Raw genomic sequence first — 24,277 nt, 5'->3', positions numbered from 1 at the left:
AAGGAAAGGCTCTGGTAATTACTTTTCTGAATACATAAGAATCTCACTCTGTCTCTGTAGGTGTGAAATTGTTGCCTGAAAAAACACAAGTTCCACCTAGGGGAGACTATGTTTATAGTTTCTTCTTGGCAGTAATCACATTCCACTATTTACAGAAGGTATGGGTGACGCACTGCATATTCAGATTTTTCCTGGTATGCTTTTTTACTGAGTGTTTGCTGAAGGCATGGGCCTCATGGCGTGCTTCATCAGGCTATAATGAAAGTGTAGACAATGTTCTGATTAAAATGTTAGGAGTTCAAATTCAATCAACCACCTACGTTTATACGCAAATCTCTTTGCAAGTCAGTGTGCAAAACCTGGGCAGTGTTTTACAACTGTACATCACACTGCAAGATTTTAGACTGTCATCCAAGATCTTTACGTCTGTAAATGACACGATAGTAATTTAAGAGCTTATTTTGGCAAAATGAGAAGATTTTGACAAGCCTTCAGAAACTAGACACTGTACAATTATTCATTTTGAAGATCATAGAATCATAGAAGGTACTTTTCTTCATGGGATACTTCCTTACTGCAGTAGAAATTGCACATAAAAACCACTGCAGACAGAAAAGTTGGTTGATACTGTACTGTTAAATGAGATTCAGCTCTGCTGTTCTAGGAATTGGAGCAGAAATAAAAGCAGGGTCTGATGAATTTTGCCAGATGTATCCTTTATCGTTTTTTTTTTTTTTCCTTCCCTGTTGTTGAATAGCTTGCCAGCTGATCAAACTTGGCATGGTGCCTTTAAGAACAAATGCTAAAAATTGCTTCCTTTTTAATTTTAAGTATGACTTTTGATTAATTGCAAGAACTGTCTGTTTAGTTTGGACTATGTTTTTCTAATATAAGGCTTTCACTGACTTACCTGGACTTCCATGTGTTAAACTCTGACCAGGTCTGGTTTGCTTGAGACTAAAATGGAGTACACTGAGGAATAAAGCTAAAACCAAACCTATTTACAGGTTAAGTCATTAGAAGATCACTCATTAAGAGTGGGTCTCTAAATAATGTCAGCAGTGTACATAGCAGTGGTCCAGTGGGTCCCTTGTTCACAGCTAAGGCCGCTAGTGAGGAAGTGGGCAGACTCACCTCCTTTTTGGCTTTGGAAATGTAGCAGTCAGAGAAAATTTGTTGTATTTGACTTCTCCTGTATGAAGAGGAAAGAGAAAACTTATCTTCTCCTTAATGTTTCAATTTGCTTCTAAAAACATGGCTTCATTGTCAGTGCTGGGGAAGACTTCATGTGGCAATCCAGCTCCTTAGCTCTGTAAAGAGCTTACTATAGAGAAAGATTAGTTCCCATTTTAGTTGCAATGTGAGGTGGACCCTAATTTCCCCATGGTAAATAGCACTAAGTTAGAACCATTTCTAATTTATACTGTTTCATGTTATTTGTTAGCAGGGTGGCAAAATCTTCTAAGATGCTAAAATGAAGTTCCTTTCTTTTCATTTTGTACATGCATGCATCTATTTTACAATCAGTCTTCCCATGAACATATTAATGAAGCAGTAGATGAAAATAAGTGTCATGGTTTAACCCCAGTTGGCAACTAAGCACCACCCAGTTGCTTGCTCACCCTCCCTGGCCCTGGTGGGGTGGGAGGGAGAATCGGAAGGGCAAAAGTAAGAAAACTTTTAGGTTATGGTAAGAACAGTTTAATCATTAAGATAATAATAATAATAATAAAAAATAATAATAAATTGTAGTGAAAAGGCAAACAAAAAAAAAAAAAAAAAAGAGGAACAAAACCCAGGAAAAATAAGTGATGTAATCTCTCACCGCCGACTGACCAAAGCCCAGCTTGTCCCTGAGCAGCGATTGCTGCTCCCTGGCCAACTGCCCCCAGTTAATATACTGAGCATGACATCATATGGTATGGAATATCGCTATGGCCAGTTTGGATCAGCCGTCCTGGCTGTGCCCCCTCCCCTCCCGGCTTCTTGTGCACCCGGCAGAGCATGGGAAGCTGGAAAAGTCCTTGATTTAGTATAAGCACTACTTAGCAATAACTAAAACGTCAGTGTGTTATCAACATTATTTTCATACTAAGCCCAAAACAGCACTATACCAGCTACTAGGAGGAAAATTATTGCAGCTGAAACCAGGACGATAAGGAGGATTTCATCCCTCAGATTGAGGACTTGTCATGTCTTATCATTACAATGAAGCCTTTGAAAATCCAGACTACCACTTCTCAGAGACACTGGAAATTGATAGAAGGTGAGTTTGTTTAATTTTGCTGTTGTGACTGTGCCATAAGAAATTAAATTCTGTATTTATACGCAGGAGAAACTTTTTCTCCAGAGCTGTAATTTGTGGAATTTTTTTAATCCCTCCTTTATGCTTGCATTCTCAGACAGACATTTTTAAAGCTGTTATCAGGAAGGAAGCATTCAAGAGAAATGGCATGTTTGCTTTTTACGTGTTAGATGAATTTTTCAGTTAAGTGTATTTTAGGATTTATGGTAAAATGTCATGGATATTTTTTAGTTCCAGTAATTTTCACAATGTGCTATAAGCTTGGATGTCCTTGTTTTCCAAGCAGTTATTCCTGTTTAGGTAGAGTCCAAGCTAACTTCAGGTGGAGAAAAGTTTTATTCTTTCTAATTCAGCTGATGACCAAACCAGAATTACGTTGTTGAAGTTCTAAGTACAAAATACCTCTCAGTATCAGAGTTTGTTTTATAATGTATGCAAATTTGATAATAGGTAACAATTTATTAAGGTTATCTATTGAGCGTTTTTGTGACACTCAAGGTTTTCGTTTTTGCTGCTCACACAGGTGGATTTCTCAAAACAATCTGTTCTCTCACCAAACCCCTTATGATTCTTCACTGCTTGGATCCTATGGAGAGCGCAGTGGAAGAGGACAGAATTACTCTCTGGCCATACCAATGGGCTCCATGAGACACGGCTCTGAATACGGTGAAGGTTTATCAGGAGTTAATGTCCTGAGCAGAAGGCCATATGGAAAATCCACAGGTATGTAACTTCTCCTGTGAACAGCTTACAGAAACACTGGAACAAATGATGGCTTACTCTGTCCTGAGGGAGTCCTGTAGACTTGTACGGACTGCATAAGTCATTGAATACTGGGATGTGCATTGGACTGAGATCTAGGAGTTTGGTTAATGGGATATATTGCTGTGTTTGCAGTAGAGCTGTATTTAGTCAGTAGGGCTGATACTCTGTGTGTACAACTTCCTGTATAATTCTGATCCCTTTCAACAGATAATCTTTCCTTTGAGCCTGAGCCAGAACTGGCATATATCTCACCTTCTGCCTCCGATCTGCTGGATCACCCCTATACCCACAGAATTTCCAATATATCAGAAGGTAAGGTATTAGAATTGTGGTGTATCAGAACACTGAATGTCAGCCTTGCCCTCCATAAAGTAGTAAATATTTAAAAGCCTTCTAGTTCAGGTATGAAGATCTTCATGTAATAAAAGGAATCATAAAACATAAATTCTCTTTTATTCTGGATTTTTCAATATCTTTCTGAAGGTGATGATCTTTGTTTCTTGAGCAATGAAAATGTAATGCCTACCAATTTTAACCTGAACTCCCTATAAGTGGGTCAACATAAAACAAACTTACACGCTTGTCTGAAGAGACTCATTGCAGGAGAGAATAAAGGGAGGATGGGATGCATTTTTGAGACTGTCTTTAGTGAATTGTTCACTATATTGTCTCCCTGTAAATTCTAGACTATAATAGTAATTAGAAATAATATTCATGAAAATACAGGGGGTCTGGAATAGTATCATCTGGATTCTGTTTTAGACTAGCATTAGTAATTCATTGTTCATGTTCTGGGTAGGAACTGTTCTTCCCATAATGGGTAATTTTTTCTGTTACAATCAGTTCAGTTCCTGTCTGCTGCTTCTGGAATGTAATTAAGAGTTATTTTCTGTAATTGTTACCTAATACCATCTCTCTGTACCCCCAAACTGAGAGATTCTTGAGGTTTTTTCTCTTTTTCATCTTTAAGAACATGGTCTTTGAGATCTGATTTAGCAAAATCCTGTATTCGTATTAAAAAGCAACGATTTTATTGGTACCTGGAAATGCCTCACTCTATGAGTGACCATAGTTAATGTTTGGAAATGTCCTATTTCTATCATGCATGACTTTTAATAACTGATAGGAAGGAGAGAGTGTATTTCTAACAAAATCAACTAGAGGAAAAACGTCCAGGTGCTGAAAGTTCAAGAAGTACCTCCCTGAGGAGGCACAGGTGCTTTTCTGATTCTTTTTGATTGCTACAGAGGAAGTTGGCTCAAAGTAGAAATGACACTGACATCAGGGGACCAGTAGATCTAAATGGTAAATACAGTGAAGAAGCCTGCAACATGTGCATTAACTAACAGGTGTATCAGTCAGTTGGGGCCTTCCATGCTAGAGGGTCGAGCTCGAAAGGGGGGTGTAACATTGCGCAGGCTGGCCGTTAGCTTACTGGGAAGGTGAGGCAAGGAAAGCTGTGGCTAAACTCATCTGCTTCATAGCTGGAGGGCGGCTGCATTTAAGTAATACAGTCACTTGTGTTTGAATGATCAGATGAAACAAGGTTGAGAGAACAGTTGCATCTTGGCCCCAGGGAAATGGGAGTCTGATACATATAACTTATTCAGCACGATTGAGTGTGATTCTAAAACAATCCGTTAGAAGCCAGTGGAAGGATTTTTAAAGCAAAGACCTGTCTTCTGGGAAGAAAGTCTTGAATAGTCAATGCATTAATTTATGAATGGATTAGATGACAAAGTTTTCCATGACAGCTGAAGACTGGGCTCAATACCTCTTTTCCAGCATGTATCTGGAATTGCATACGGTTGTCAAGCATGCCCAGGAAAGAAGTGAGTGGGGAAGTATATGTTTGCATGCGGGTAGTGAGATTGAAGGGTATACTTTTAAGTTGTTTCTGTGAAAGTGAAATTTGAATTTCTTAAGTCAGTTCGTCAGGAGTATCTGGGCTTACTAAACAGTGCATATTATTTAGATAGCTTTATTTGAAGAAGCAATGAAAGGCCACTTGATGATACCCTCATGACTTCTTTCCAGCCTGTTTGAAACAGATCCAGTGTGCAAAGAAGGTAGGAGTTTAGGCAGCTGGTTCAATATTAAATAGCATCTTGCCCAAGGATGGTGTGGCTGATACTATTCTTGGTTATCACCAGAATTGCATGTACGGTCTTTCTGTGGTTATGGGAACAACTTGGGTTTGTGTTGACACTAGTGATTAATCTTTTATACTCTACTAGCACGCTAAAATCCCATGATAAAAGAAGCACAGTGCAATATGAATGCGTGCTAAATCGTAGAAAGAAAAGCTAAACTCTTTTTTAGAATTTGTTTGGCCAGGTAATGGATTGTTTTCAGCCATTGTGTCTGGAATTAGCATTGAATTCCAGCTATGTGAAAATAGCCTGATTGTCAGGTAATACCATTCAGTCTATTTCATAGGTAGTGCTAAGTTTGGGCACTAATATCAACTAGAATAAATAAAATGAAAGTTAGCTTTCAAGTCAGTATGTAGCATCATAGAAATGTAGCTATGGAACCATGATCAAGCAATAGACCAGAATCTTGGATTTTGTCACTATTTTGTTTTCCTTTATGTTGCAGCTGTTTGTATTAACATTAAACAAGTATCAGACAAGTGATACTTGTCTTTTTAAAAGTCAGTGTGGTACTACTTACTTACATCTGTGTTAGAGTACTGATGGAGCTGAGGATATTCTGGGGAGTATTGATAAGTCTCAGAACTTGCCACACCTTGGTAGCAGTGAAAACAGGGAATGTTATTATATCCATTTCAGGTTTTGTATAAGAATTACTGTATTATTCCAAAATTTGGATTTTTTTCATGGGTTTTATGCAGAGGAAAAGTTAATTGGAAACCTTGCAAGTATGTCCACCAGTGAAAGGATTAAAGCAATCCAGAAGATGACAGAGACCATGAAAAGAAAGAGAGAGATCAGGTAAAAACAAAAGTTTACCTGTTTAGTTTTACAAACACTATACTTCCAACATCTCGCTATCAAGAATAGGTGTTTGCCATCTGCTCAGCTTTGGTTTGTCACTTTGAAAGAACTAAAAGTACTTTTTAATGCACTTTTAAAAAGTTGAGATCTTGCAAGGGAAAATATTTTAAAGATGGTTAATTGTCCTTTCTCTGGATGAGAAGAATCTCTTATGGTAGTATAAAACACAGTATCAAGGACTTGAGATTTGATTATGAATGATGACTTGCGATTTCTTTTCAAAGGAAACTTGGATCTTGGCCACTGAAAATGGAGAAGAGACCACATGGTCTCAAGCATCCTTTTGTTTTCTCACAGAATATATTTAAATTTTGTTCCCAGAGTGAGTTAGTGGAGGGGTTAGAACATGCTGTCATAGCATGGACAAAAGTCATGGTATCAGCTAAGAGAAAAAGAACCAGCAGAACATGTCCATGTTTTATTAGTTCTGCACATGTGTGAAACTATGTGCAGCATCTTCTTTGGCTTCTTGTTTTAATTACAACCCATACTATAATGCTTGTCATCCCCTACCCTGCTCTTCCACAGGAATAAAGTTCTTAAAGAAGTAACAGAAAAATCAAGGCACCGCAGTAATAGATTTTCCTGCTGTACAGAGTGTCTGCAAGGAACAGTAGTGGTAAGTGTCAGAAGCTTGTGTCAGTCACAGTAGGGTAAACCACTAGCTGTAGTGCTATCACTCTCTCCAGAGGTATCTAGTGTCTTGTTTTATGTTACTTACCAAAGAACCAATTAATTACTGCAGTGTTCATTAATAATGACTTGCATTATGGTAGCACTTAGGAATACCAGTTAAGCGTCTTATGGTACATATAGTGGGCAACATCTGTTCTTATCATTGAAATAGAACTGTAAAAAATGTGAGGCTTTATTATGTGAATTTGAGTCCTGTTTAAGACTGCTTGCTGAGATAAATCTCCTCTTTTGCACTTCAGTCATTTCGGCTATTTCGAAATAGATTGTCAGAATATTTTCACCGACTGCAGTTATGGCACAAGACTCTGAAGATCATTGGCACTGAGTTTGGAACAAGTGTTCTTTCTTATTTTATTTTCCTGAAGTGGCTGCTAACTTTCAACGTCTTCTCATTCCTCATAAACTTCAGTTTCATCACAATCCCTCAGTTGGTCACAGCAGAACCAAATAACCTTTCATTCACGGGTCTGGAGCTGTTCACTGGAGCTGTAAGTGATTTGTATTAACACTGTGTTCAACAGATCTACTTTAAAAACTCACGATAGAGTAAAAAAGTATTCTTAAGAGGTGGAGTTAGAATTTTACACGACTAGAAATACATTTAATACATGTTTGAAGATGGAGCTGCAACAAACATTGGCTCAGAGTGAGGTGAATGGAACTCATTCTGATGCATTTGTCTCACTGCAAATGATTGCTGTGTTCAGCAATATTTCAAGACTTTCGTCACTTTCAGAAAGAGACACAAAGGAAGCCAGGCCTTGCAGAGGTAGCTACAGTAGCCTTCAGCAAAACATTTTTCCCATGCTAGTTTTCCTCTGAAAATACAGTGCAGATTTCCATTTGTGATCCTGTGAATTTTGCTTATTTCCAAAGCTTTATTCTTCCAAGGAGCACACAGATCTTTCTGTGGCAACCCGCTGAACTGACTGGGGCCTGGAAACAGGAGGATCATTTCATTGTGTCAAGATCTTTACATACAGGGAATAAAGTGCCAGGCTGTTTTTAAAGGAAGATTTTGCACTGCACTGACTTGGCTAGTATTAGTCCACTAGGTGATCAAAGATGACAATTTGCTCTTTTTTTTTTTTTTTTCCCCCTCCCCTTCTGTCTTTGCAGTAAAAAATTGTGTCAATCTTATTGTTGTTCAGGGATTTCTCTAGTCAATAAGCAAAACTCTGCTCTTACTAATGCTTAGTTGAGAAGAATCTTTCTAGAAAGGAAAGGTGTCAGCCTTTTCCTTCTAAAATTGCTTTTAAAGTGCTCAGTTTTATAGTAAAGCTGTTTAACTTTGCAAAGTACAGTCACCATTGCAGGAGTTCAGCTATAATGTAGTGACTAGTGTTGAATGTGACGAGCTTCCTTCCCGGTTCCTTCATAATTGAAACAGTTTGTTGGTACAGAACCATGTTCCCAAGAAAGAAGCAATTAAGCGTTTCCCTCTTCAGGTATTTTCAGAAAAGACCAAGTCCTGCAGAGGTGTTGAATCCTCACAACCATGCCACATGAATCTTAAGAAGGATACAAGTCATTTATATCTCTAGAAGCTCTCAAAACTATGGGAAGATTTTAGCTGGTAGAAGGAAAGCAAAGGGCCTGATATTTAGAAATTTGATCACACCTGTGATTTCACAGTAGGGAATGGGACAGCTCCCATTTGACTAATTTGGCTTCAGATGATGATACTTCCCACCATACGCAGGTGATAGTAAACATTCTGAATGATGCCCATATCTTTTCAGGGTTATTTTCAAGAAACAGTACTCTACTACGGCTTTTACACCAATGCTACAATCAGTAAAATAGAGAACGGTCCATCTTACAACATGCAGCTGGCCTATATTTTCACCATTGGAATATATTTTGTGATCTGTCTTTTTATCTTGTTGTTCAGGTAAACTAACTATATATTCTTATTTCACTTATATAAGGGAGTTTAAAAAATCCCACCAAAAAAAACCCACCCTGTAAATGGTTGATGGTAATAATTACCTGAGTATGTTTCTCTAAGTCCTTATTTCCAGGTCTAGAGTTTAAGTAGAAGCTTCTGCTTGAAAAACAGTCTCCATTTATCTGATAAAGATTTGATTCTGAAAAATAACTGCAAAATAGTAAGGGATGTGCAGAGAATCCCAGTTCAAACCAATGAATATCATGATCCCCCTTTTGTAAGCTAATATCTTCTAGTATTTATGTGGCCTTCCAGAGGTAAAGATTGGCAGCAACAACTAGGAGAAGGAAATGTGACAGTTGTTTCTTACATAAGGTTTATTTTCCATGTAGTCTTATGTGACATGCTCTGACTTAGGTCCAGCAGCTTTGGGACTGTCATGCACTGTTCCCAGATTGTTATCCACAGCGAGACAGATTCTGTCTGTTAATGCACTTCATTGACAAGGTGCCAGATGGTTAACATGCATCACAATTTTATTATATTTTCCACTATCCTTAAGCAAGTTATTTTAACCTATATCGTAAGCCCATACATAATAAGACAGAAATTGGTAGAGCAAGATAGATTAAAATGGGGGAAGGGGAATACGACGTGTTTGGTGTTCCAGTAGTCTGCAGCAAGGTCAAAGGTGGTGGTGATCTCAGACCAGCTGAGGGGGAGCTCCACCGAGTTACTCCCATTCTCTGATTTTATAGCTGGTGTGAAGCCCCTAGTCCCACATATCTTTGTACCCAGCGTCTTAATCGCCACAGCATACCCTGCTGCGACTCTTGGAGCTGAACAGAGGGTATAGATAAATGAGGGGTGAGGAGGAAGAAAGGCCTCATGGTTCAGGGAAAACGTTCACTCTTCTATAATTTAAAGGAGCCACACAACTAAACCCTCAACTATGAGTTGTGCTTGTGATTACTGTTTAGTTGTGAGTGGGTGACAGCTTCTTGATTTGGTTTAAATACTTCCCCGAGGGTGTTCTGTTAGAAACTGTCTAGGGTCTTGACATAAGTTTACGCCTAATTTTCTGGCAGCTGATGAGCAGTGTAGGGAGTGGCAGAGGCATGTTATCGGAGTCTGCACGGTTGGGGCTGTGGGCTAAGCAAGGGACGATCACCAAGTCTTCACCTAGTTCCACCCCTCACCTTGGCCTCATCGTGGCGTCCCCTTTTCAGCAGAACCCTGGCATTAGACAAGTCCCAGGGCCAGGACCCCACAGGAACAGAATAGAAAAACTGACAAAGCTCCCTTCTTGCCCTGCTGTACAGACATAGTGTATTTCCCCATTATGCATCTCACAAATTTAATTTTCATTGCAGCATGGGAAGATTATTCTGCAAGAACTTCATTAACCTCCAGGTATACTCTGGAAATGCTAGCAAACTTCTCTGCACTTGGGACTTCAATTTAACTAATGAAAAAGCTGTGAAGCTGAAACAAAAGAGTCTCAGCACACAAATAAAGGTACGAAAAGGTAGAAAGGTACAAAACTAGCATGTGTGAATCACTCTGCCAGAGACTTATTTGTGCATACAGATTTGTATATGCATATACAAGTCTCTGGCAGAGTGACTCAAGCATGCTAGTCCTGTTCCTAATAGATATGTCTTCCTGACTGTTAAGTTTCATTTGGCTTGAGCTCCTGGAGTTGGCTTAGCTAGTTGTTTTTGTTTTTGCTTTAAACTACATAGAAATATTTGTATGCTTCTGCTCTACTGAATTCATCTATCTGACTATTGAATATTTGCCAAACAGAATATTTCTTCTGTTTTTCCTTCCTGCTATTTAACCATTTTGTAAACAAAAGGCAGGCTTGTAATATTATCTGTGAAATACAGTGTAACTGTCAAGAGATAAGACTTTTAGGATAGGAATGCAAAGCTGTCCATTAAGAGTTCCCAGGATATTACTCTGCCCATCTTCTAGAGAATAATCTTTCATTCAGTATCTCAAGTATTTACTGGAAACAAGTTTGCTTTATGCTGTTGACTAAGGAATTCTTCAGTAGGATTTGTTTCCTTGCAGGAAGACCTCACTGAAATAAACCGAGAAGGTCTAAATTTTTCTGTAACAGAGAGAGTTGTTCGTATTGTTGTTCATCTTGTTTGTTGGGTTGCTTCCCTGGGAACAGCCGTAGCTGTTTGTGCTGGTGTTTACTTCCTCTCCATTAATAACCTAAAGGTAAGGACAGATTTGCAGTCTGGTTTTGGAGATATGTTTTTCCACACGGGTATCTTACACTGAGTGCTAGGAGGAGTCTGTTCACTACTATGACCATAGGGAAGCATAGCTGTTGTTTCTGCCAATGCAAACACAAATTTTGCTGTACCTAAAAAGCAGGTTTGCAAAGACTCATACCAGTGGGACTATGGCAACAGCGTAGGACCTGAGGGATCTGAGCAAACCTCCCTCCTCACCCCAGCAGCTGGTTGCCTGGGCTCCTGCTAGGTTAGGGATAGTGCAGCTGGAGACCTTGAAAGAAACAGCAAGAAGATGCCTCAGCAAGGCCTGCCTCTCCTTTGCCTAGAAGCTGCTTTTAAGCTGAGGCTCCCACCCTTGGTCCCATGTAACACAGGGGAAGGGGAGAGGGTCACTGTGCTGCTGGTCATGGGCCTATAGAACATGGTAGTCTCTAACCTGAGAACATACAAGGAGGTGTGCCAAGTGTCTTTTCTGTGGACACAACTTGAGGCAGCATTTTGGTTAAAGTTGTTTGGTTGGTGTTTTTTTTTTCCTCTGTAAGCTGTTTGTGAAAGGGCATAAAAATGACCTAAAGAGCCAAGCTGCCATGTTGGTGCTACCTATTGTCGCATCTCTCCTCAACACATTCATCCCGTTCTTCTACTCATGGCTTGGACACCTGGAGAGATTTCAGACTCCTGGACACCAGATATATGTCACTATTACAAGGTATTTGTTGCTAGCAGCTCATAGTGCTTTTTGCCTGAAGTTGTCCGACTCTTCTGTTTGAGAGCAAGCTGTGTCTAGGTGGTGTGGTGGGCAGTAGGGAGCTGTGGAGGAGAATTAATCTTCTCCAAAGGCTTATGTACACTCTTCCCTCCATGTGTTGTTTATCTTCTGTGAGCCTTCTGGAGTGTTACATCTCTGCATAAGGACAGAGTATGATTTCCCTTTCAATTAGGCACACTGTGACACTGGGCTTGGTTTTGCTTGTAGATTCCCTAGATGGCTCCTGGACTGTTAGCTCCCCAGGGAAAGGAAGGGGAGAGAGGAATGAGGAGGTCTTACTTCACTACAGATGCATGGAATTAACAGCACATAACCCCTCGTGCCCCTCAGACCTTCCTCCCCTGTGAAGCCCACACACCCAACCATCGGCCTGTTTAGCAGAGGCTTGTGCCAAGGTTGTCAAGCCCAGCACCCCTTCCGCCAGGACAATAGAATAAGGCTGCACCCAAGCTCCGAGGAGAGCTGCTGCTAGTCCTGGCACTCCACAGTGTTATTATTGTTATAAGAGGAGGTAATAATGTGTAACCAACGGTCATCCTGCCGTCATTCCTTCCAGTGAGCGTATAGACCAGCTGTCAGTGCAGTTACTGTTAACTCTTCTTTTTAGAAATGTACTCCTGAAGATGTCAGTTGTTGGAATACTGTGCTACTACTGGCTTCATGTTGTGGCTGCATCAGAGTCACAGGTAAAATTTCAAAAATAAAAACTGTTGACTTAAAATGCCAGGTTAGGAACCACTTTGATAAGGAGCTTGTTCCAGCAAAGAGAAGTACATGTCGTGTCTTGGAAAGGTAAATTTGCCACCCCAAGGTTTTTTTTATCAGCATCTCTAGAGAAATGAACTGTAGGAAAAAATTAATCACCCAACTCAGGTCTCAGCTGGTTTGCAGCGTTGTTCAATGAGATGTCAACTCTGATTAGTAAGGGTGTTAGCAAAAACTTGGTCGGTAGCTCAAGTTTCAGGTGCCCAGGCATTTGGGAGCAATGTTAGAATTGCCTGATTTTTTGACTTCTAGATATGCTTCTTTTTTTTTTTTTCCTTCTACTTCCTGTAGACTGTGCTACAAGAACTACTGTTCTACTTTCTTGCAGGAGTGCTGGGAAACTCTGGTTGGCCAAGATATCTATCGTCTTGTTCTAGTTGACTTCATGTTTTGTTTGCTTGGCTCTTTCTTTGGAGAGTTTTTACGAAGGTGAGTACTACTTTTCTAATCTTGTTTTTATTCATTAACCAAAGACACGAGAGACATGGTTGTTTTGTTGGTGTTTTTTTTTTCCAATGTGAAAAAAGAAGTCCAACAGACGCATGGCTGTGGCACCACTAAAGCTTCCTTGATTGTCTCTATCAGGCATAACTCTAGGAACATGCCTTGCATATATTGCAGCTCCTTCTTAGGAGGAGGTCAGTGTGTACTGTTCTTTTCTCCCAATGTCTCCTTTTTTCCTTTGGAGATGGAAACACAGGCAGGGAGGAAGCCACACTGTACTCCCGTAGAACTCCTGAATGAGGTGACAGAGGACTAAGTGTCTCAAGCAGAAAACCTTGTTTTTCTGCATATGCACAGGCACACTGCTAGCTTTCCTTGGTATGTCCCCCTGTGTTTTTTTTAATCTCTTAGTTATGTCACTCTACAGAGTGCACACAAATTTAAAGACTTATTTTAATCAGACTTGTTAAGGACATAATATGACTTTCAAGTGTAGAGTTCTGTAGCATGGTAAGTGAGAAAGTATTTTTAACTAAATGTGAATACATCGAAGCATGGAAGCAAAAAGTAATTTAATTCTGACATCTGCTGTGCATACCTTCCTATTGCCAAACATTATTTATGACTTAAGGTAGAAGGGTATTTAAGTGCTTTCCAGCTCTACAGAGCATTTAGGGTTCCTGGCCATACTTGTGTAGGAGATCCATTGTGTGCCCTTTGCTCATGATGTGAACAAGCCTGATTTACAAGGTAGGACTTTGTTAACTTTATGTTAAATCAACACAAAACAACACTGAGAAGCCCTTGAAGACTTTCCTGCCACAGCTTTTGCCAGTGTACTTTAATCCTTGTTCTGTTCTCGTTCTGTTCAGGTAGGAAACCACCTCCCAGCAAAAGGTCACAGTATGAAAACTGCAGTGTCAGCTGTGATTAATGTCCTTCACTAAGCTGTGCAAAAGCACCAGACTTACAGCCATGAAAGATTAAAAGTACATTTACTTGTATTTATTTGTATGTATTCAGAGTAACACACTGCAAGCCTAGCCCTGAAACATTATTGATGATGAAGCTGGTCAGGTGATAACAAGATCTGTATTCAAGGAGAGATGGGATAGCTAACAAAATCTTTACTGTTCTTGCTACAACAAGCAGAAACTGAAACTTCCCAGCTCAGGAAAAATTAGGTGGTAAAAAGGGATCGTTGCCCCTCAGTAGGAATCCTCTGGGTACTTGCCTTACCTCTGTGTGTCTCAGCTACTTGCAACCTCCATTAGTTTAAAGTGCAGTATACTTTAGGATATATTAAGAGTATCAGTCTGAAAGATTAGGTTTTTTTATTAAGCCTGAAATTTTTCAAGACTCAGGAACTGAAAAGCTGTTACAGTTTTGTACTGAGGCAATTTCAACTGTTTAAGCATAAGCATACTTTTCTGATACAGTTACAAATCCTTTTTTTCTTTTTTTTTTTTTTTTTTTCCTCCCCCTCTTCTCTTGAGTTGCATGAAAAATATCCCAGGTCTTACTTCACCCCTACTGTGTGTTCTGGGAATTTGCTTTTGCCAAATTCTGTTTCATTTTTTATGTGCTCTCTAGTCAACGAGCTGTGGCTGCTTTGCATGACATGGCTAATGCAGCCCCTGAATTATTTGTCATTGATGCTTGTATTCCAGAGGTCATTTGTAGAGATTTGTACAAAGGGTTTTATCATTTAGCAAGTGCTGTATTGGTGGGGTTTGGTTTTGGGTTGTTGTTGTTGTTGTTTTCCCCCCCCAGAATTATTGGAACGACAGTCTGTGTGAACCTGGGGCTGCCAGAATTTGATATCGGACGAAATGTTTTAAATTTGATCTATGCACAGACTTTGACCTGGTAAGTAGTGATTTACAGCCAAAACTTCATTTGCATTTAGAAATACCACGGAACATCCTTATTCAGGCATTTCTGGGTGCTTCACATCATGGGGGGAAAGAACCAGATAAATGCCTGAGAGAGATGATATATTAAATACCTTTATAAGGATTGTGACTTGTCAGTTCTCTTGTAATTATGCAGTTAATAACAATAACCTTAGTCAGTAGTTTACCCTGTGGCCACCTGGTCTGAGAGAAACCCATAAAAAGAACATCCTAGAGTTTTGTTTACTCCCCCACTGGAACAGTGTTCCTGTTGAAGTAGTTTCAGTATTAAACCCTGGAAAAGATGCCGTATGTCTAACAATGATAAGTTTCTCCAGTTACAAGAGAGTTTTGCAGATGTGTACATAGATATTTATGTTTGAAGTTGCATATTTTTAAAAGTTGACTTGCTGTTACTGGATCAATGCTAATGTAACTACATTTCCAAATAACCAAACACTAACTGTATATGACATTAGTGTGATATTTTCTGCTTTCATTGACTGAGAGCTGTGAGGTGAATAGTGAAGATTTAACTTTTCCCTTATAAATCCTTTCTTGTAGGATCGGTATCCTCTTCTCACCTCTACTGCCTGGTATCCAGATTATATCACTTTCTATAGTATTTTATGTGAAAAAGGTAACAAGCTTTACATGTATTCATTATAAACCTGCACTGTTTGAAATCTGGGCAGAATTTATTGTATTAAAGTGCTGGCTTTGTCTGGAGGCTGCTGGGTTTTGCATTTAGGGGAGCAGTTCAGTTGATTGGTAAAGCACACATGAAGTGCGTGCTTTAAAGGAGCACAATTTAGATGCACACCCTTGAATTACAAACCTGTGAAACCTGGGGGGTGGGGGAAGTGTGGAAGAGTTATAAGAGGGGTAAAAAGCACAGTTAGAGAGGGGAGAGAATAACGTAGTAAAATTAAAGGCTAGGGAGTTAAATGTGTACAAGTGCATATGTGAATACAGATGCTCAGCCTGTGGCTGTGACTTTGGCTTCCTGCTTACTCTGCAGCATGTTCCCCCTGCCCAAGTTATCCAAGTGTAAGCAGGGTGATTCAGCTAAAGATCATGGTGGAAGTTTCTTCTTTTCAGAATTCTTTGTCTCAGTAGTATGACTAGATTATAGATTTTTTTTTTTTTTTTTTATAGTTGGGTCAACAAACAGTTTGTAATGTTGAATGTAGAACAAAACAATAGCTAGAGAGATTGATTCAAACTTCCTTGAACAGTGGGTTTGTGTATGCTACAAAAGCAAACTCTACCCAACGGAGTCCTGAGGGATCTACGAGAACCTCATTTTGCCTCTTACTATTTAAAGACTACATTCTTGAAATTTTCTAGAACCACAGTATATCTATCAGATTCATATAAAATAAGTTCTTGGAAACTTTTGGTAGATGCTATTCCAGCAATTGCCACCAGCATTTCAGTGGGATGGACTTAAACCGAGTTGAAGTGGCAGGTAACACCATTCCAGGAGTCAGTGTACTTGCATCTCTTTGAAGGTCAGTCTGATGAGGAATTGCCAACCCCCTCGCAAAGTCTGGAGAACTGCTCAGATGACAACATCCTTCATGTTCCTGCTGTTTTTCCCTTCCTTTCTTGGAGTCGTGTCTGTCACTGGAGTCATTGTCTGGAGGTATGGAAGATCACTGGCATTCAAGCCTACTATGTTATACTGTGTGACCTGATACCAGGCAAAGGAATCTGCGTTTTTTTATAGAAAAAGCTCTATTAATTGCTAATGGAAGGTTTCAGATGTTGTGAGATGTTCTGTATTCTGAAAACAAGACCTGCTCAGTGACTTGGCAAGAATGCAGTTAACACAGTAACTTGTCCGGTAAGAAGGTGGGAGGAGAAACAAAGTTATCTTGAGGTATTCAGTTCCTATTTAAATGTTACAGCAAATGTTGACTTTTCTTCCTCCTTAAAAGTTTCTGCAACCTAGTCCTAGTTCCTGGACTTATTTATGTTATAGGCTATTGTGTCCTGGAAGAACTCAGCTGAGGTCAACTTCTGTATTATTTACAAACTTAAAAGGCTTCTTTTGCATGGAGTGCTGACCTCTGCAGTAATGCATCTCAGTTGTTACCAGCATTTTAAAGCCGCTTTGTTTATGTGCCTGTTACTCTGGTCACAGTAACGAGGGCAGCATGAATACCCCTTTTCTTTTTCTTGGCAGTTTTCAGCCACATGATTTCAATATTTAGTAAGACAGGTGGCTACACGTGAAGCCGGGTGGGATGAAATATTTTAGAGGAAACACTTCCAGATGGCAAGTGGGAATTCCAGACTGTCTGGAGTGGTTCAATTTCAAAGCAAACAACATTTTCCTATTTCAGTCTACCTGAAAATGTTAATTTTTCCTACAGGCTGCCTCAGTTCACCACATCCTGTTACTGAAAATCTGTAGTGACTCATGTCCTCAAAGGCCAGGTGAAATGATGGTTCCCTTAAGCACCTGTGGTGAAACTTTGGAAATCCATGTTTTCAGTTTGCTGTAGCTTGTGCTACAGTGATTGGCCTGTTATCTTTAGGTCAAGATTGTGTTTACAGGGCTTGGTACCTATCTATTGCAGAGAGGTCTCTTATCTCTCACTGTGTAGTCTGGGGTAGGCATTTTAATGGCTGGAGAGTGACCCAAGTTAAAAGTCAAACACAGATCACGGAAGTTCCCTGAGGGCCCAAAAAGAGCAGAGGGTTATAGCAAACTAATGAGCATCTCCATGTACAAAATCACAATATTAACCAAATCACTGGTTAATACATGAAGCTTTAAGTAGCCTTTTTCTCACTTTCAGGTTAAAACCTTCAGAAGAATGTGGTCCTTTCAGAGGTTTGCCTTCTATGTATGCTGCAATCTCTGAGTGGATAAAAATACTGGAAAATTACAATGCCTCAAAATGGGTAGTGTGGATCTACCATAACTTAATTACAAGTGAACTTTTCTTCTTCATTCTCACGCTTCTTATCCTGTAAGTACCTGCTAATGAAAAGCACTGGAAAAGGACCTGAAGTGTTAAAAACTGGCTATTGCATAGTCATTCTTCATTTTAAAAAAAAGCAAAGCACATTTTAAAGCATCAGAAATGGTTAATATATTGAAAAACCATGTATTTGAAGTACATGAAGACGTTATAAACCCTTTATGTTAGGATGCCAAAGCTCTTTACAAACCAGCTTCATGCTAACCCTAGGATACATGGCTTTTAACTGAATATTTCTAGTTCACTGCTGTCTAGGCTGCAGATCTTGTTACCCCTGGCACACATAGCTTTAGCACCATCAGCAAAAGGGAGCATGCTGCACACAGTTGACAGGATAAACTGTTTCCTGCCCTGGCCCCGAGGTAAATAAATAGTAGGGAAAAGCAAGCTTTCACAAGCACAGGGAATATAGGCCAGATGTGTACTAGGACCCTGGGTGACATAAAAAGCAGAAGTTTGGCAGACAGTTGCCTTGCCCTTTCTGACCATTTCTCATCAGTGGAGTCATTGGAGAAGATGATACCGTGCAAAGAATAGCTGAACTACCATAGGGACACTGTGGTGGAAGGGCGTGGTAGTGCACAAGCCACATGTTAAAGTGAGCACACCATATGGGGACATGCTAATAAGGAGGCTGCAGACTGCTTCCAGCTAATCTCAGGTAAATTCACATACTGTCCCCTTGGACAGTAAATTAAAAAGGGAATTATTTTGGTAAAACCAAAATTAAGCTATGTGCCCACTGGCAGGGTTTGATGTTGTAGCTGTGCTGCTTGATATTTCTAGCATGGGCCATGCATACCCAGGAGCCCAAACCTGTTCTTGTAAAACAAGAACCCACTCATTCCAGTGGGACCAGGATTGGCCTGGAAGCAGCAAGTGTTCAGTGTTGTGATTTAAGGTCCAGGCAAGTGTCTAAGCAAATGACATAAAGTTGGATAAGAGCATTATGTTCCTATTTGTTATCTGAAATGCACCTTGTATTGTTGACTTACTTTAATTGTCCCTCTCATCTTGAATACAAGTCCATAAATCTTTGGGTCTTAAGCAATTTTGCATGTTTGCTGTTCTTTGTGTAATTGTATACACACATTTTTTTAATATGTGTGTGTATATATTTGTATATGTATGCATACATATAGATACATGTATATATGTCTTTTAATGGATAAAATAAACAAGGTAACTGTTCAGGCAATGGCTAAGACGAAATACTCATGGACATGAGCACTCATATATTGGACTTTTTTGTTTGTTTAGAATTATTACTTATCTTTACTCGAAAATAATAGAAGGAAGAAAGACCATGACCAAACTCTTACAGAAGCAAATTATTAATGTAAGTTTGACGTTCAGCTTTATCTTTTTTTTTTTTTTTAAAAATGGCTTCCTTGTTGATTGTCTCATCCTGCTGTTGTGGAGCTGCAATCTGCTTTTCCTATGACAATGCAAGGAGGGTGGGAGCGCTCCCCCATGGGAATTTCAGGGAAACTTAACTCACAGATAGAATTGTTGCAAAATAATTTTATCTCCAAGCCGTGTTGCTGCAGCTCCCTCTGTAGACACGTTATTTTAGAATAAAAGGAATTTTAAGGATTATTCTGGTGAATGATTACTCATAGGCCTTGAGCCTCTAAAGAATGATGAGTCCATTCCAGCTAATGATCAAATGTCTTGACCATAGGAAGGAAAAGATAAAATATTTTTACTTGAAAAACTACGGGCACTGCAATGGGCAAAACAAAACCTATCTGCGCCAAGAGGACAAAGCCAGCAGGTCAGTTTGATGGTTCAGATACTACTTTGCAATTAGGTGCTTGGTACAATTTCATGGGGTTCCTCCAGCCTTGCAGACAGGCTGCTGTTCTGGGATATGTCTATTTAAAACTTCATGTAAGTTGACTGATTACTAGTTAATTCCAGACAGCAAAATGATGCCATGGAAGTTCCCTAACTATTTGTTCCAGGCTGGAATTTAACCTGGGAAGGATATAGAAGAGTCTTTGCTCTCACTAGACATTATTTATGCTTATGAAACTGAAAGAAAATATTCCTAATCTAAGTGTGCAGTGATGGTCACTAAAGGGTTCACACACACTTGAACCTTGCCTAGACTAAGAAGGAGGCTGCCTTCCTCCCCTGACTCTGGATTTCCTTAGGGGTTTATCGTTTGTGTCCCCTACCCAATCTTTTCAGCTAAGGTAAAACTGAGTGCTTCGACCTAACCCCTTTTTAAATCCCATACAGAATCAAGGTAAATATCTATGTCTTAAACTTGAATTTATTTTCCAAATCAGTCCTGCCTGCCAAGCCATCAAGTTAGTGTTAAAATGTGCACATATTGGTGCTGTGCAGTGTTTTTATTTGGGTTGAGTGAAAACTCTTCGACCTATATACTGGTGAAGAAAAAGGGTTTGTTAGGTTCCCCTCCTTCCTCCCCAAAAAACAAATCCCCCTGTATAACTGGCCATCATTAATGTGATAATATAAATAAATATTGATAATTGATATTGATGTATTGATAAATATAAATACATATGTGATAATATAAATAAATATTGACTGTAAAGAGGGGAGCTTAAAGTGAATGGGCATTTTCTGTGTGCTGGGGACTTTCAAACACTAGACAACCCTGTAGCCATGTCCAGGGTCACATCTGGGACTCCTGAGGGGCTGGTTTGATAGCCAACAAAGTGTGGATGTTCCTGTAGTTGTTAAGGTTGGATTTCAGCAGGAGATGCCAGAATAATCTTATTGTGGATCTAGCAGAAGAGCCATCTCCCTAAACCAAGGGTAATACGTAAGTGTGAGTAGCACTGACCATAAAGCCATGACATGAAGCCAGAATATAGTACTGCTAATGCGAAATATTCTGTCTTTCAGAGAAGCTCCTCTCCATACCACCAGTCCAGGCTCCCTGCCCAGCAAGTGCCAGGCTACCCAGGAAGCGCATTTCACAGAAATCAAAATGCATCCCACAACGAGGTGAGATGGTTGAAAGAAGGAAGTCTGCTACATTTCCCTATATAGAACCTGGGGCATGATATAGACAATGGGCGTAGATTGAACAAAGAGGACATCCTGTATGTATAGAAGCAATTTTAAAGATTGATTTGAACATGTACAAAAATGTAATCAGAATAGCTGTTAGAACAGTCATACAGACCTGCCTAAGATCTGGAGCGTATGGTAACTGGTGTCTCTTTGAATACAAGAATACAAGATAACAGGCACAAGGGAAACATCGATCTAAACCTTCTTGTGAATTTTGTTTTCAGTATCCCCATTCTGCTGGGATCTTGAGGAGGACTGGCTTCCCACTAGGTAAGCAACAAACACTAAATGCAGAAAGCAGCTCTTAAAGCTCAGCTCAGTAAATATGTTTGCTGCAGTACAGACACAGCATACAGCAGCTTCATGTGAGAGACGCAGAATTTTAGCATCTTGTATAAAGAGAAAACAAAAAGACTGGGTTTTGGGGTAAGCATTTTCTATCGGATGTGCTTAGTGCTCGCTTGTTGCGATGTTGTTGGTGACTTCTGAACACTGATGACAACCTTCTGCACACCAGTTTTATTTCTGTGGGTAAACGAGCCATTTTGTCTTACGGGAGCAGCCACAGGCGAGAATATCACATCAAATTAGAAAGATAGTTCACATCTTCGTGTGAATCCCCGAAGAGGTTATTAATGATGTAGACTCCCTAGGTCACTGTATGTCTGGAATAAAAAAGGCTATGGAAACTTGTGTGGTAGCTTGAACTGGTTTACAGATATGCAACTTCATTCCAAATACTTGACAGATGAGACACTTAAATAGCACAGGCTTTTCAACAGGGGTGGTTATTACTTGGACACCAGCACAGTTAACATTACTTCCTTTGTGAAAAACAGGTTCAGAGGCATCCCAGGCCAGCAGCAGACCAGGCATTTCTGAGGCAGTGGCACTCGCTCTGCGTGCCCGAGAAGCAGCTCAGTGGGAAGACAAAGATGATTACACAGGTTTTTGACTGTGAGCAGGCACAATCAATAATGAATGTTAAATCACTGACTGATGTTCCGCAGAAAGTAATACTCATTTGCACTAATGACTGAAAGAACTGATCAAACTTTTCTTTAACCCCTAAATGGAAGAAAAACTAGAAGAACAGATTGCAAAATGCATCCCAGCTGCAGATTATTATTATCATAGGGAACATCCTGCATGTTTGGTTTGGGTTTGAAGTAGTGGTCATCAGCCTTCGCCCAGCACAGGCCATTGCCTCGATAGAGCAAGTGTCCCTCTGCAGCAGGTCACTTGTTGTTGACTAAATCTAAGGAAACTTGTGCCTGACTGTAAATAAAAGCTTTGGTCTAAAAATATTATGTCAGTTATATTGTTCAAAATGTTTTTATCTGAACCAAAGGTGAAGTATTAGTCAAATAAGAACAGAATGAAATTAATGTGCAGTCGTTTTCAATGACTGAGGCATTGTAATGGCTGCAAAGTAACTTGTGTGAACCACGTTAGGCTTCTATTCCACTTTCACTTTTCTGAGCCATTTTTACAGTTTATTACAGTCACTTAAATCCAGCTCTGATGTCAACAGCTTTCAGAACTTTTTTTTTTTTTGAGTGACTACTTTTCAAAATTCTCATCTGTGTAAAAACCACTGCTTGTAAATAAAAAGTTTGACATGTCTTTTGCCAGTGAGGGATAGATTGGAAGTAATAGAATTGAGATTTTTTTTTTTTAATCCTATGTGACTTTGAGACACTTGATGCAGCTTCTTTTTATTCAGAGCCTTAACTTTGCCACAATAATAAATATTTTTTTAGCCCATTTTCTACTACTGCCTGGTTTATTCCTCCCTTTTTGCTTTGGACATAAGAATGCCTTAGGAAAGAGGCACATCTTTTCCTCGTGCTCATAATTCAGGTTAAAGACAGCCCAAAACCAGCCACCAAAGGTATGAAGAAAGGACAAAGTTTACACACACTGTGTGATCAGAGATTCAATTCTGTTATATTTTTCTGCATGTGGAGCTGCACAGCTGGCTGTGAATATTGAGTGCAGGCCTAGTGTTTGCACTGTGGACAGTGACTCAATAGTACCACCAACTTGAGCAGCAACAAGAGTGGACCTTTGGGCTAGCCCCTCGAGAGCACCTGTAGCACACAGCAGCAAAGGCAGAGGCTACAGCAGCCATCAAATGGCTGGACAGAAGCTGTTTGAGGGCATGATGTACACGTGCTATAGGATGTACACTGGAAGGCAGAGGCTGTTGGTTCTGCAGCACAGGGTGGATGAGTGACATGAACTGAAGGGCTCTCACAATCCTGACATGAAAAATCACACCCTACTCCTCTGTTTGTGCTTATACATAGCCAAAGACAGAAGCAAAAAAAATCCATCCCCCCTTACAGAAGGTGGCATTGATCTGCTGCTAATTCAGAAGTTTGAACTTACTTTAATTGGGACAATGGTGTAGCTCTTGCCACTGATGACTGATTTTTTTTTATTACCTTTTGCCTCTTTTACATAAGTTTTTTTTAACAAAAAAAAAAAAACCAAACTCACTTAGCTTAGTGCATGAGAACTAATTGTAACTGTGAGGCATATTATCAAGGACATTTACATCCAAAGCAATGCACCAAACTGCACCACTGCTCCCTGTGCTTTGCTGTCCCATTTCTGGTAAGTGCAGCTTTCCCCAGCACATCACCCAGTGCAGAGCGCAGCACCTCAACTGGAACACAGCAACGCCTGAACAAGGAAAACGTGAATTCAACAGCACTGACGTAGCACAAGAACTACCTTACTGAAACATGGTTATGCTTTCTAGTCTGATGTACACATCGCTACACAGGCAGTCTAGGGTATCTTGTGAGCTTACGTCTGGATAATCTGTAACAGGAAACTGATCCGTTAAATGTTTGAATTCTGCATTCCTCTTGAGATTAGTGTCATATTCTTCTGAAATGAAATTATTGAAATTAGGAATTCCATGTACTGGCCATTAAGAAAAGGTGGCCTAATTTATGTTAGGGCTGGATCCACACAAGTTTTCTGCTTCTGCTAATCATTGACAATGTTTTCTAACTACCAGCTCCTTCAAGAGCAGAGCCAAAATTGTTCACGGTGCACAGAATGTAGCTGCAATGAGAACACCTGGGGTTTTCACTTGTTGGAGAAAACAAGCAACCTGCACAAATTTTGACATTTTGTATCTATCTACTGCTGCATAGCTGATGAAGAATACCGTACCTGTGAACTATCAGATACTTCTAATTCTAACTGCAGACTCCTTTGCTTTCAAGTTAAACACGGATTACAGCTTCCCACATATCCTTGTGAGTGCCCTTCAATTGTGCAAACAATAAGTGAAGTAAAAAAGCATTTCAGCTCTTTGTTCTACTACTACCAGCACTCAAGACATAGCTTTCTTTAAAGAATACATACATTCTTGTGCTGTATCATTAGAAGACATAATCTTC

General features: G+C 39.8%; 1 protein-coding gene across 2 annotated transcripts in view; it reads left to right on the top strand.

Annotated features, from left to right (window-relative positions):
• Positions 1 to 22,622, top strand: part of TMC5 (transmembrane channel like 5) — a 28,793-nt gene extending 6,171 nt beyond the window's left edge. The window contains exons 2-22 of one of the 2 annotated variants that reach the window (XM_064461788.1): positions 2,097 to 2,266; positions 2,829 to 3,028; positions 3,278 to 3,382; positions 5,928 to 6,027; positions 6,619 to 6,709; positions 7,026 to 7,274; positions 8,529 to 8,680; positions 10,051 to 10,195; positions 10,757 to 10,912; positions 11,475 to 11,641; positions 12,309 to 12,387; positions 12,795 to 12,895; positions 14,684 to 14,779; positions 15,370 to 15,445; positions 16,320 to 16,453; positions 17,616 to 17,789; positions 19,062 to 19,140; positions 19,486 to 19,578; positions 20,685 to 20,786; positions 21,080 to 21,125; positions 21,695 to 22,622. In XM_064461788.1, coding sequence (XP_064317858.1) covers positions 2,193 to 2,266; positions 2,829 to 3,028; positions 3,278 to 3,382; positions 5,928 to 6,027; positions 6,619 to 6,709; positions 7,026 to 7,274; positions 8,529 to 8,680; positions 10,051 to 10,195; positions 10,757 to 10,912; positions 11,475 to 11,641; positions 12,309 to 12,387; positions 12,795 to 12,895; positions 14,684 to 14,779; positions 15,370 to 15,445; positions 16,320 to 16,453; positions 17,616 to 17,789; positions 19,062 to 19,140; positions 19,486 to 19,578; positions 20,685 to 20,786; positions 21,080 to 21,125; positions 21,695 to 21,810 — 2,535 coding nt within the window. In that variant the 5' untranslated portion in view covers positions 2,097 to 2,192 and the 3' untranslated portion in view covers positions 21,811 to 22,622. The remainder of the gene's footprint in view (positions 1 to 2,096; positions 2,267 to 2,828; positions 3,029 to 3,277; positions 3,383 to 5,927; positions 6,028 to 6,618; positions 6,710 to 7,025; positions 7,275 to 8,528; positions 8,681 to 10,050; positions 10,196 to 10,756; positions 10,913 to 11,474; positions 11,642 to 12,308; positions 12,388 to 12,794; positions 12,896 to 14,683; positions 14,780 to 15,369; positions 15,446 to 16,319; positions 16,454 to 17,615; positions 17,790 to 19,061; positions 19,141 to 19,485; positions 19,579 to 20,684; positions 20,787 to 21,079; positions 21,126 to 21,694) is intronic. The other variant, XM_064461789.1, reaches the window with a different exon arrangement.
• The last annotated feature ends 1,655 nt before the right edge of the window (positions 22,623 to 24,277 follow it).

This window comes from Phalacrocorax carbo, chromosome 10, assembly GCF_963921805.1.
Source record: "Phalacrocorax carbo chromosome 10, bPhaCar2.1, whole genome shotgun sequence".
NCBI lineage: Eukaryota > Metazoa > Chordata > Aves > Suliformes > Phalacrocoracidae > Phalacrocorax > Phalacrocorax carbo.
The sequence above is the reverse complement of the archived record's forward strand: the minus strand, read 5'-3'. Positions and strand labels throughout refer to the sequence as shown.